The sequence below is a fragment of the Physella acuta genome, unplaced genomic scaffold, assembly GCF_028476545.2.
Source record: "Physella acuta isolate Inbredline_101_S28 unplaced genomic scaffold, ASM2847654v3 ptg000931l, whole genome shotgun sequence".
Lineage (NCBI taxonomy): Eukaryota > Metazoa > Mollusca > Gastropoda > Physidae > Physella > Physella acuta.
In genome coordinates, this window is record NW_026732448.1 from 177,265 (window position 1) to 191,223 (window position 13,959).

Genomic DNA, 13,959 nt, shown 5'->3' on the forward strand with positions numbered 1-13,959 from the left:
TTTTTAAATTTATCATTTGCTCCAGTATATTTTTTATCGGACTAGCCCTAGGCTGTGATACGATTATTTTAAGACGTATTGTTTTGACTATCACAAATTCTAAGTACCAATGATTAAGTTCGGCTCATTTTGCCACGTGAATTCTGAAATCAACTACTTCATTTGTACATTAGGTAAACTAACTTCAAACCATCTCATGATTTTGACTTATCAGTTTGCCTTAAGAAACAAGTATACCAGTACATTCTGGACATTTTGTAAAGTAGCTTTTTTTCCGAAATCATATCTAAGTTTTAAGAAGTCAGTTCAAGTTTGTAATCAGCATTTGACTGGCCTTAATACTAAGTTATCTCCCCTTGCTAAAATCATTCCATTAAATGTTGCATATTTTCTATACAATTCGACTTCAAATAAGATATTCTTCTTTTAGCGGAGGTTCGCTTTTCCAATAAAGTAAAAATAAATAGTTGTATTTAAAATTATCAAAATAATTGAGTCACAATTCGATAACAAAAACCACCCACATATCGAATATATTTTGTGACCAAAATAAATTATAAACCATTTTTTTAATAATCTTTTGAGATAATTAGAAAAGCTTTGCATTTTGATTATCTTCAGCAAAATTCTCGTACAAGAGTTGTTCTTACAATCATATACATAGTCTTAACACTATCCTTTTGAATAACAAAAGCTACAGTGAAATAAATTAAAGGATGACTGCATTTCAAGAACAAACTATTTCTTTAGCAATATTAGTATAACATCTGGAGTGAAAACACATAAGTGATAATTTCTTAGGTTAAGCTTTATGAGAATATGATACAAAATTCATAAAGTTTTAATCCGAACTCGAGCGAAATTATGAATCACTAATTTTCCACTCTATTAAACACATTTGAAATACAATAAAATCGCGTAGAAAAAAAAAAGAATTTTGCAGTAACAGTTACTTAAATTTATAAAATTCTTATGATATTTCTTTTTTTGAGAAATCGGAAGCAAGAAAATAATATCCTAAAACTGTTTATGTAATTTCGCTCACTAAACAGAAACGGTACTCAATTTATATGTATTTTAGAAACCAGAAATAGAGTAAAATACCACTTCCCGTTATGGAAGGTCACTCAAAAAATAAAATTATCTATTTATAAGACCTTATCTTTTGTTTATATATGAAATTGTGTATACTAAATCGAAACAGTACGCAAGTTATTAATTATGTTCCAATATAAAAAAAGTTAAGTTCCACTTCCAATTTCAGAAAATTGCTCAAAAGTTGAAAAAAAAACTGCACACATAATTTAATAATTATACGTAAAATTTCGACCATGTAACTTAAACTTGGCGTTTGTCCTTTGGGAAACCGGAAGTAGAGTAAGTACCACTTCTAAAAACCGGAAATCGCTCAAAAGCTGATAGAAAACTACAAATTTATATAATACTTAAATATGAAATTCCGTCAACCTAACTGAAACGGTAGGCCCTACTCAACTGACTGTGTTTACAGACAGACAAGATGGTGAACATAAATTTTTCCGTTGAGATTTTTCAAAATTTCGAATTCAATTTTTTGCAGTATAACAATACGTTTTCTACATTTTGTATTCTCTAAATTTTGCAGATGTAAAAGTGCTTAAACTGTTAAAATAGTCTTTTGTGCATGGTAAAACTTTTTCTGTACTCTGCATACGAGAAAGTAAAAATATGACAGAAAGAATGCACATTTTATCGGAAATTCCAGCAATCAGAACCTATTAGTCCTTTCGATCTTAAGTTGAACAATTTCTGCACCAAACAAAAACAAAATGTAAATAGAAAAGACACATTCATCTAGATCTAGATCTAGATCTAAACCTCATCTACCAACGTATACCATCTGTTGTCCAAGCTACCGTACACCAAGTTATTCATCAGAACATCGTGATGAGCCACTAACATCAGTCCGTGTGTCCTATCATGCAGTGTCAAATGATCTGCCCGCCACAAGAAAGGGAACCATCTTCTCCTGCGCCCTGCCTACCATGTTATTCCTCCCATTCATGGCAGCCATCCCATTCTTGCCAGCCATCCCATTCTTGCCAGCCATCCCATTCTTGCCAGCCATCCCATTTATGCCAGCCATCCCATTCCTCCCATTCATGCCAGCCATCCCATTCTTGCCAGCCATCCCTTTCTTGCCAGCCATCCCATTCTTGCCAGCCATCCCATTTATGCCAGCCATCCCATTCCTCCCATTCATGGCAGCCATCCCATTCCTTACATTCATGGCAGCCATCCCATTCTAGCTATTCCTGCCACCGATCACTTTCCTGGCAGTCCTGCTCTTCGTGCTTTAGGCCGTGTACTCCATGTCAGACCAATTCGTGTCGGATCATCTTGCCATCCGAACCGAAGCCGAGTGTTTTTGACGGTAAGTCCTAGTGCTTTCAGACTAGCCATTCCCTTATAATATGATATGGTCGACGTGATTAGGTGTGATGTGTCTTGTTGCTATTATAAAAAGTTACAAGTTCGAACTACATGTTAGCTGGGGACAGCAACCTATTTAGGTGACAAGACTCCAAAATCTAACAAGATGAAGGCCCTTTGACGATAGAACTATGGTTTTCTTTCAGCAGCTTGTAGGGGTAACAACATGTCCCAGGGGTCATTGTAAAGAGAGGGGGTCTTATATAACGACAACATAGGCTTCTAATCAACTGCTGCCCCGTCCCTGCGCCTTGGTTTCTAACGTCCATCAAATTATGGGACATTTTTATTAACTAGCGCCAGTGATATGTGTCATTAGTGTTAAGGTTTAAAGTAGAGTGAGGCTATGGTCCAAAGTTAGGGGTTATTTTAAATTAAAGTTACGAGTGTATGATGCAGCTATTTCGAATCAGCCATAGCGACAGTATAGAATCGGTTATGGCGTTAGAGTGAATAAAACTATTGACACCATTATGCATGTCTTTTTTTAGCGTTATTGATAGTTTTTAAACTGCTTTTTCTCTTCCCACTAGATCTAATAGGTCAAAAAAATTTCAGCTGCGTTGGCAATGTCCTGACTTTCTTGGCAGCATTTTTCGTTTTTCTTTCTATATTAGGTGAGTTCAGTTGAACGTGTTTTGGTGTTCCATTTTTCTCCATTTTGTCTATATTAGGTACAGTTTAAACCTTTTGTTTAATTTTTTCAGTGTAAATACATATTTTTATTCTGTTTTTCAATAAGGATATTTTTTTTAAAATTATGTTTCCTTGGATGTATGTTTTATCCCCTCCATTTTCTCGCTCTTTTGCGCTTATATTTGTCTAATCCAACGAATTTTTTTTTATCAAAACGTCATTTTTTTCATCAGAATATCTTACATACCATGAAATAGGATCACACGCCAAAAAACGTGAGTAACATCTGTTCCATAATGCTTTAAATATTTAGCACATGACGAAGCTTACGATTTTCTATTTGTATTTTTTAACAAAGAACTTTTCCCTCCTTTCTGTCATTACTTGCCCTTCCAATGGCTTCTGCTGAGGGTGACCCCATCATTATAGTTGACGTGGATAGAAAACGCTTTTATTCTTTTTTTTTACATTTCGTCTTCTGGGTGCCTTTCATTTAAAGCTTCTAACAAAATTTAAATAATCGTTTTTCACAATTTAATACTATAGCATTTTAAGAATTGAAGTATTAATATGTGTAAAAACAGAAACAAAATAACAGAATTTGATAATCCGACCGTAACCTTGCATTTGTATGCTCTTTAATACAAATTAAAAAGACCAATTTTTAAAATATTCGTTGCTTATGAAAGAGTGTGTTTAATTTCGATTTTAGAATGAAGTTGTTTTTTATTGAATATGGCACGATGCATTTGCGGTAATTCCCACTTTGTTTGATAAACAAATAACCAAAAGAATTTTTCTTTCCTTTTTTAAAAAAAAATATTGTTTATTCGGGACTTAACTTAAAATATTGGAAGAAAAAAAAGAAAAGAAAATTTTCTATTTTTTTTAGTCCCTATTAACTATCTTCATTTGGTTGAACATATATAAAGAGCACTTAAAACCTATTGAATGTAATCAAAGACAATATGCCATACACAGAGTATTTAGCAAAACCTTGTCAAGAGAAAACCTTCCTGCAGAATAGAAAAAGGCAACTGTTAAAATATCTTACCAGCTGGAACTTATGACAGTTAGAAAAATGTCAATCTTTGTATAAAGCAAAATTTTTAGCGAATTCTAACAGAATGTAAATAAAGTAATGCAGGATTTAGAAAAGGACTTTAATATCCTGACTATGTAGAAATACTCAAGATTGTCGCAGAACAATGCGTTTATTTTTAATCCCCCCGCAAAAAAAAACACTTCAAAATCATTGATGGAAAAATAAAATGGTCTAATAAAAGACACTACTTAATTGTAACGAAAGTATTAACAATCATCAAAACTATCCATGATGACTTGTCTGTTTTGCGGTATAGCATCAGATGCATTATTCCATCTTTTACCAGCCTGGAAACAAAACTAAGATTCTTTAGCCTCAATGTGAAAACAGATCTACTTCACTGATCCAAAACATAGAAAACAAAAGGAACAACAAAATCAGGATCGGCTTATTCCTAGGAAATACATTAAAAATGTAGACCCCACAATGCTGGGGTCTCAGGTCGATTAGGGGGCTTAAAATCCAATCAAATAAATATTTTTTCCTTGTACCTTGATAGTGGTTTTGTAAAAAAAAAAACCCCCATCTACTACAGCAGTGATTGTTTTAAATAAACACACACGCTGTTGTTTTCTTAACAAATTTTAAATGTTTAAATTGTTCTTTTGTTTAAGTTTTGAAGGACTTTTGGTTGCACCTAGCAAAGATTGACGCAAAACATTAACTCTGTTAAAAATGTTTATTAATTTTATACATCGATAAAACTCGACAGTTAACACGAGCTAGTATACATAGACTAAACATCCACAAAAAGTGAATAAAAAAACGTTTTGTCTGATATTGTTTAGTTTGTTGTTCTGTTTAATGTCAAATTATTTTTTAATTTTAAGTATCTGCTACATTTAAAAATTAAAAAGTTCAAATAATCCTTGAAATATATGTGAAAAATAATTAAAAACAATCAATTTGACTGAAGCCAATCTGAACAGATGGTGACAATAAGCATATCATATCTTGTTGTTATTTAGAAACATCTATGGTACTTGGTTTCCGAGGAAACACGATAACTTGAGTACTGTTTCAGTTAAGTACACGGAATTCTATATATATATACGTATAAGATCCTGTAGGTTACTTAAATTACATTAAATGTTGTGTGACCTTCCTTTTCGTTAAGTCGTAGTTTATTGTTTCGATAAGCTTGGTATACATGGGGATAGTTTGGTCAGCACGAGAGTCAGATACCCATCAGAGCTGGGCGGACACTTGGACATCCTACAGACTCTAACCTGAGATCCGAACTCGAGACTTTCAGATTAGCAGTCTTGAGCTCTACCATCCGACTATATGATTAGGTGAAGGTTTTAAGGTTCCGATTTCGGTTACGGTCCAGGTTTAGGTTAAATTTCGCGTTTCTGTTCAGTTTAAAGTTCAGGTTCCAGTTCAAGCCCATGTTCCTGATAACATTCTAGCTCCTGTTAAATTTCCAAGGTTTTGGTCTAGATTCAAATTTAGATTTAGCTTTAGGATTTGGATTATAGAACAAAAACGATTTCCCCCTCAACTGGCTAAATGCCTAGTAAAATAACAATTAAAGAATTTGGAAAAATAATTTAAATCAACTAACTTGATGAAAACGTTTATGAATAGTATAAGTAAGATTATCTTGAGGTTATTTTAAAATATAGATGTCGTTAATATTAAGTATAGACAATTTTTGTACTATAAAAGCTCGTGTTAAAAAGTTTGATCCCTAGCACAAGGAACGACTATTTTTATATGGAAATTCGTGATTCTCTTCAAAGGCGAAACCAACATACACGACAACGCACTAGCCATGATTGATGAAGTCCTGTCGTCGCCCCAGAGACATCGAGGCTTGGTCGTGTATACAACTCCTTGGTTTGACAAGGGGAAAAAAACTTGTCGCTTGTTTAACAGCTACAAGGGAAACAAATGTCATAAGTCTATGTATTTTATTTATTTAACAAGTAACTTCAGAACCAAAATACCTAATTTAGTGTGGCCCTATTTTAGATTCTGGTGTGAATATTTGTATGTGCGTTTGTACGGTGAAAATCCCTATCTTTTTTATATGTTTGATCAAAAGTTTTTTTAAAAAAAGTTAAATTATAATACTCTAAGCTAAGGTGCTAATCAAAAGTTCCTAAATTTATTTATTTATTGTTCATTTTCAATTTTTGTGTTCTTTCTTTACATCAAATAATTCACTTATCACACAAAAGTCACAATTTATACGTTTGAATAAAGCCAAAATGTATACGTTTAAGTAAAGCCAAAATTTATATGTTTGACTAAAATCAACAAAACATACGTTTGACTAAACCCGTCCGTAAGTTATTTCGCCTGGGGTATTTTTTTTCTTTGACAATTTGTATTGAGAATATCGGTAATGAAACCTTATATATATATATATATATATATATATATATATATATATATATATATATATATATATATATATATATATATATATATATAGTTATTTCTTTATTTAACCGCAGTACCTGAACTTTACGTGCAAGGAGCCGAATTTGAACCAGAGCCATATCATGAACCAGATTACCATTATTTTGAAGATGAACCTGGACCATGTCCTGAACCAGAACCTAAATACGAACCAGACCCTGAATATGATCCAGACGCTGAATATGAGCCACGTTTGACTAAAGCCGTCCGTAAGTTATTTCGCCAGGGGTATTTTTTTCTTTGACATTTTGTACTGAGAATATTGGTAATGGAACCTTATATATATATATATATATATATATATATATATATATATATATATATATATATATATATATATATATATATATATATAGATATATATATATACTAGCGTACCCGACCTCCGCGCGTTGCCGCGGGGATAGAAGAAAGTTTGACGAAATATATTAGAAGGATTTCACCAACGCGTTATCAATTATATGTTCTTAGACGCGTGACCTTCTTTTCTAAAAATGAGTTATTTACATGTTAACAATGCCTGCGCTTGGATCATAAATATCAGGACACGGGTTTACCTACACTACCGCATGAAAACCTTGAGTGTATATTAATCACTCACCGAAATAATATGGTAGAATACACTTCGGTGACCGCCCCTGTGTCAGAGACGTAGAGGGGCGCTCTCAGGGCCCGCACCCCCCGATTACACTACCGCATAGGCGCGGCGTACGACCCCTGGCTCCTTAAAACTAACAGGCGCCATCGTGCCAAATAGCATCCTGTTAATAATGATGCAGATTTCGTCATTCGCTAAAGTGACACAAATGAACAGGATTTTTTTCTTTAACACGTAAAAAAAGTATTTGACGTGTTTCTGACTGGATTGTCTAATAATAGATGCTTATTGCATCATTCGCAAAGTGACGAAACTCTACACTAGGCTCCTCATATTCAAAAAGTTATTTTTTCATCTTTGGCAAGGTGACAAAACTGTACAGAAGGATTTCCTCGCGTTACAAAGTTAGTTTTAGACGCCTGTTGTAGTTTTACCGCTGATTATAGTAGTACCCCTTACTCGCTATGCAGGACGCTCGATTAACGGATGCCAAGTGCCAACATAGTCGCTCTAAAACTCTGGGCGCCAAACCGTGTATTGACCGTGTATATGGCGCCGCCCATAAGAAACTTTAGTTTTCTTTTTCGCAGAAATATTCTCGGGAGTATTCTCATCTACTCCCTAAAGTTTCATGGCACTCGGATGAACGCATCCGAGTTTTATTTTTTATATACCGTGTATAGAGAAAAAAAAACGTCCCCCCCCCCCCCTGAGGGCGCCGCCCTTGCAATATTAAACAATATTTTGTTTACAGAACTCTATTATTGAGTGATCTAATCATCTCCCCAAAGTTTCATGGTACACGGATGAACGGTGTGAAATCGAAATAGACTTTTATTTTTTATACCGTATATAGAGAAAAATCGCACCCTCCCGTGGCGCCGCCCTTGCGAAATTAAAAATGATTTTTTACAGAACTTTTTTCTAGAGTTTTATAATGAACTCCCCAAAGTTTCATGCCTATCGGATGAACGGTGTCACTGCAATTTACTTTTATTATTTTTATATACCGTATATAGAGAAAAATTGGAGCAGATTTTTTTTTTGTTTTCTTTTGTATGCGTAAGGATCATGAAATTAAGTCTTTATTGATCATTAATTAAAGTAAATGACAGAAACATTCACATTTTTTATTGTACTATAGTCTCAATCAATCCATATTATCATTTGTTACAACAAGTTAAACTTTTATGGCATTTAGAAATACATAGCAGCTTGCTATTTTTACACTTGCAGCGATTTGTTGTGCACTTAGTTGTGCAATTGTAGCGAGTGTAGCCTTGGCCCACAGTCAATGATTGTGAAGATGCGATGGTTCGTAGTGATTTTTCCTCAGTGCCAACTGACGACAATAAGAGCAGTTTTTCGTGAAGAATTGAAAACTCACTTCTAGCATACAGTTGTTTTAGAACACCATATTCCGTTCCTAATTTGTAGAAACCGCCATCGACGCTCATGACAACTGCAATCATGCTTCGGGGATCACCGCGACCTCTGTCAACATCTGGAACACGGATGCGTACATTGTCACCCACTTCACCATCTTTAAATTTTGTATTTGATGTTTTAAGCATCTTAGCACCTTGAGTTTGCAAGCTAGTATAAGCTGCTGACCTGTGTTCCATGATGTCTTGTTTGTTATGACACAATCTGCTGGTAATGTTCCCTACGTACCCTTCGTCTGGTTCATTGGGTATTCCACAAATATCATGGACATCGTTGCCACAGGATCCACAAGAATGAGCTGCACTACAATGTTTTTCACAAACTATACAGAATATGTTGGCCACATTATTATCACGCAACTGGTCTGGACGTTCCGCCACGGCAGCAGATGTGTTAGCTGAGGATGTCGTTGCATTTATGGCAACCTCCATTTCTTATTTAATGTTCTCAAAATCTTCATCAATAACTATTTTATCGAGAGCCTCTCTTAGTAGATTTGAAGTGCTAAGTCCCACTTTTGCTTTGCATCCAAACAAGGCTTCGTATGGCGATTGTTGAATTCCTTGATGAAAAGAACGATTTTTCATAAATTGAATAAATTCGAGACTCTCAGCCCAATGAGCTGATTCATTTGTTTGCATCCATGTCATCATCATGTTTTGAACATCTTGGTTGGCACGTTCGACTGAACCTTGGCTTTGGCTATGCCTTGGTTTTCCGTGAACTAGTTTAAGTTCAGGCCACATGTTCTTTAGTTCAGAAATAACTGCATTCACAAATTCTCTTCCATTATCTGATTGAAGCACACTTGGGGCACCAATAGTCGTGAAGATATCCAGCAGCTGGTAAGCAACTTCTTCTGCTCTTTTGGTTTCCAAAGCTCGCAACAATATGAACTTGGTTAAATGATCCTGGTAACTGAGTATAAACTTGTATTTGCCGTCTGGGTTACTTTGCATATCAATAAGATCTACTTGGCATATTGAGTTAAATTCTTTAAATATCAAGGGTTTGGAAACAAGACCTTTCTTGATGATTGTCTCACCTCGTCATCACGGAGGAGGCTGTCACATACAGTTGTAGCCCATATATGGAAACTAACATGGATTTACATTTTTTTCTTTTGACAGCCATCTGCTGTCTGTCTCATGGTCTGACTGCCCTTTTGATCCATGTCGCCTTGCATATAGAATGCTATACAAACAAGAGCTAAACAATACGTTACTCTCAATGAAACCGCACCCAGAATAATGAAAACGCGATCACAACTTTGTCTAGATAAACATTGGCCAGGACATCCCGGCCAGTGTACGAAATACGATCTTAGTGCTAAGTTTTTCGGGCTTTGGCCAAGAGAGCCGGCCAATCCGTGCATTGGCCGCACTTCGGGCTTTGACCGTAACATATATATATATATATATATATATATATATATATATATATATATATATATATATATATATATATATATATATATATAGTTTTTTCTTTATTTAACCGCAGAACCTGAACTTTACGTGCAAGAATCCAAATTTGAACCAGAGCCATATCATGAACCAGATTACCATTATTTTGAAGATGAACCTGAACCATGTCCTAACCCAGACCCTAAATACGAACCAGACTCTGAATATGAGCCAGATCTTGAATATGAGCCAGATAATGAATATGAGCCAGAGCCTGAACCAGAGCCTATATATGAGCCATGGTCTGAACCGGAATTTGAATATGAGCCAGGGTCTTATCCATACGACATAGAAACGTATCCTGATAGTCGATACGAGTCGAATCAAGATGAGCGTGAACCCGACACTGAATTTGACCCTGATAATGAAAAACAAGCCGTGCCAGAAATCGAAGAACCATATGTAGAAGCGGAGCCAGAACCAGAACCGGAGCCGGAGCCCGAGTCAGAGCCGGAGCCAGAACCCGAGCCGGAGCCCGAACCGGAGCCTCAACCCGAGCCTAAACCGGAGCCTGAATCTGAACCCGAGCCGGAGCCTGAACCCAAGCCAGAGCCAGAGCCTGAACCCGAGCCCAAACCTGAACTTGAGCCTAAACCTGAGCCTGAACCCGAGCCTGAACCCGAGCCAGAGCCTGAGCCAGAGCCTGAACCGGAGCCTGAACCGGAGCCCGAACCTGAACCGGAGCCTGAACCTGAGCCAGGGCCCAAACCTAAGCCAGGGCCCAAACCTAAGCCAGGGCCCAAACCAGAGTCCGAGCCGGAGCCGGAGCCTGAACCTGAGCCAGGGCCCAAACCTAAGCCAGGGCCCAAACCTAAGCCAGGGCCCAAACCTAAGCCAGGGCCCAAACCAGAGTCCGAGCCGGAGCTGGAGCCTGAACCTGAGCCAGGGCCCAAACCTGAGCCAGGGCCCAAACCTAAGCCAGGGCCCAAACCTAAGCCAGGACCCAAACCTAAACCAGGGCCCAAACCTAAGCCAGGGCCCAAACCTAAGCCAGGGCCCAAACCAGAGTCCGAGCCGGAGCCTGAACCCGAGCAGGAGCATGAGCCAGATCCTGAATCCGAGCCATTGCCTAAGACCAAACTTAAACCCCCGCCTAGCATACCGTTTATTCAACCTCCAAGTAAGCAAAACTTTGTGCTGCTAACAGTGTTAAGTCCTTTTTAAACAGCAACTACTACCATCTCGCTTATGATAAAATGTCTAACCTTCTGACTAATAATCATGCGCATCTATTCCTTGTTTACGTTTTCTAGGGTTACCGAGTAGAACAATATGCTGGAGCGATACATTTTACGGTAAGAGTAGCCAGGATAATTTTTAGTCTAAAACTTATTGTTAAGATGGGACTGGTAGAAAATTTTAAAATTTAAATCTCACATTCAGCAATTTATTTGGTTCTGTTTACGTACATGTACGCTCTTAGATGTGAGACACGACTTCACTGCTATTTTTCAGGGGAATGGAGACGTAAATCACTGAACTGGTTCATGTTCCTCCTGTTCGGCCGCTTTTGACAACAGTGTCATGTAACAGGAACCTGGACCGAATGGTTACCTCGACAAACACGCATCCTTACACAGGTCTCCGCAACCTTTGCACACTCACAGCTTACCAAAGACTTTCTTCACTCGGTATCATGTTTTCTTTGGGGTTACTAAGACTTACCAAGTCTTTCATTTTCCGTGGCTTTTGCTGTTTGTGAACGTCTGACGATTTACAATGACCTTTTCTGCGGTTAATATTTGCCAGTCGTTTACCTAATAATAGTTGCCACAGATCTTTTTTTTATGCGGCTAACATTTACCAGTCGTTTACCAAATAACAGTTCTTTTTTATTCCGCTAACATCGTTCATTTTGTGTCAGCGCAATAGGTTGCGGAGCTCTGTTTGAAGTATGTTCGTAAATATATATGATAAAAATTGAATGAATTGTCTGGTGGATTAAGAAAATGGTCCAATTTTCAAAAGTTTAAAACTTGTGGTTTAAAAATCAAGGTGTACATGACATCTATAGCAAATAGATAGTAACAAAGAAACGTAAAATTAAATTTTAAAATGTCATCATTCGTTTTAAATTGTATTCAACGAAAATATAAAGAATAACATTGAATCTTTGTTTGTTTGTTATTTTTTATTTAACGTATGCTTCAAGGCATTCTTAATCGGACTAAGCCTAGATCTTGTTATTAGATTAGTTAAGATGTATTGTTTTAACTATCACGAATTTTAAGTACCAAAGAACTAGTATATTAATGTAGCGTTCACTCGCAAAACCGATTCAGTTCGGCTTATTTTGCCACATGAATTCTGAAATCAACAACTTCCATGTGTACATTAGGTAGACTTACTTCAAACCATCTCATGATTTTCACTTGTCAGTTGCTTTAAAAAACAAGTATACCTTTACATTCTGGACAATTTGTAACGTAAATTTTTCCCGAAGTCATATTGTTACAATTTGGGTGTTGAGAAGTCAGTCCAAGTAAAAATTAAACCACTTCATAATCTTTTTCTGTTAAATGTGTGTCATGGAATAAAAAAAAAATATGCAGTAAAGATAAGAGGAAACAAAAAGCGAAAACAAAAAGCAAGAAGATAAAGCAGTTTAAAGCTTTATAAATGTGTCAGGAGTAGAGCACTCTAGTACAATTTCAAGCATGTCTCCACTTGGTTTAGTCGCCCTTTTACTGGGGCTCCGTTCTGTGTTTGGTGGGCCAGAACTGCTGCTAAACCCGGGCTTTGAGAATGGAATCAACGGTTGGCACAGCAGTGGGTTCCTAATGACGACCGACACCACCCACGTTCACGGGGGTGTGGCCGCTGTCAGGTGCTCGGGCAGGTGAGATGGAATTTTACATTTGGGTTTGGTCAGTAGGTCTAAGATCGTTTACACGTTACTTAAATGGTATACATGGTAATCTAGCTATCGTGTGACCTAGGGCAACAATGAACTGTCCACATGGTAATCTTGTGACCTAAGTAGTATATTAGGTCCCTTTTGGTTAGCATTTTTGGCGGAGCAGGAGGGGGAGATGTACAATGACATATAGCAAAATACTCGGGAGCAGGGAAGGGTGAAGGGACAATGACATATAGTAAAATACTCCCAGCCTGGCGCATCGCAGGGTGAGGTGGAGGGGGAGCCTGGGACAACGACATATAGTAAAATACTACGACAACTGGCGTTGGCGGAGCAGGAGGGTGGCGCAGCCTGGGACAATGAGATATAGTAAAATACTCACCCGCCTGGGTGAGCCTGGCGCAGAGGCTGGGTGAGGGTGGGTGCAGCCTGGGACAATGAGATATAGTAAAATACTCCCCTACCCTAGGGTGGCGGAGCAGGAGGGGTGACGTAATCTCCGTTGACCTTGTGACGTAATCAGTGACATTATGACGTAATCATTGACCTAGTTACGTAATCATTGACCTAGTTACGTAATTTTAACGAGTTTTTTAAATTAGTTTTAATGAGTTTTTAAAATTTTAATTAATTTTTGACCTAGTTACGTAATTTTAATGTGTTTTTTAATTAGTTTTAATGAGTTTTAAAAATTTTAATTAATTTTTTATTAACGATTTACGTAATTTTAATGCGTTTTTAATTAGTTTTAATGAGTTTTTAAATTTTTAATTAATTTTTATTATCGAGTTACGTAATTTAATTACTTTGATTGTATTTTTATTTTGTTTAATTTGTTTGTTTACTTGTTGTTTAATTTAATTACTTTGTTTATATTGTGTAATTTTTATTAACGAGTTACGTAATTTGATTATTTGTTTACTTTTTAATTATTTTTATTTTGTTT

The 13,959-nt window shown here is 36.5% G+C and overlaps 2 protein-coding genes across 3 annotated transcripts in view; both read left to right on the forward strand.

The window, feature by feature from the left end:
* Positions 1-13,959, forward strand: part of LOC131953574 (anti-sigma-I factor RsgI6-like) — a 51,378-nt gene that overhangs the window by 24,253 nt on the left and 13,166 nt on the right. Inside the window, exon 1 of one of the 2 annotated variants that reach the window (XM_059316806.1) lies at positions 12,785-12,992. The exons of the other annotated variant lie outside the window; for it this stretch is intronic. Within the exon in view, the coding sequence (XP_059172789.1) occupies positions 12,811-12,992 (182 nt within the window). The 5' untranslated portion in view covers positions 12,785-12,810. Of the gene's footprint in view, positions 1-12,784; positions 12,993-13,959 lie in introns of those variants that run through there. 2 annotated transcript variants of the gene reach the window in all.
* Positions 1,829-12,249, forward strand: LOC131953573 (cell surface glycoprotein 1-like). The gene is made up of 7 exons (XM_059316805.1): positions 1,829-2,413; positions 3,006-3,089; positions 3,342-3,383; positions 6,679-6,852; positions 10,191-11,273; positions 11,407-11,448; positions 11,609-12,249. The coding sequence occupies exons 1-7, from the start codon at positions 1,960-1,962 to the stop codon at positions 11,665-11,667; spliced, it is 1,938 nt and encodes a 645-aa protein (XP_059172788.1). The 5' UTR covers positions 1,829-1,959; the 3' UTR covers positions 11,668-12,249.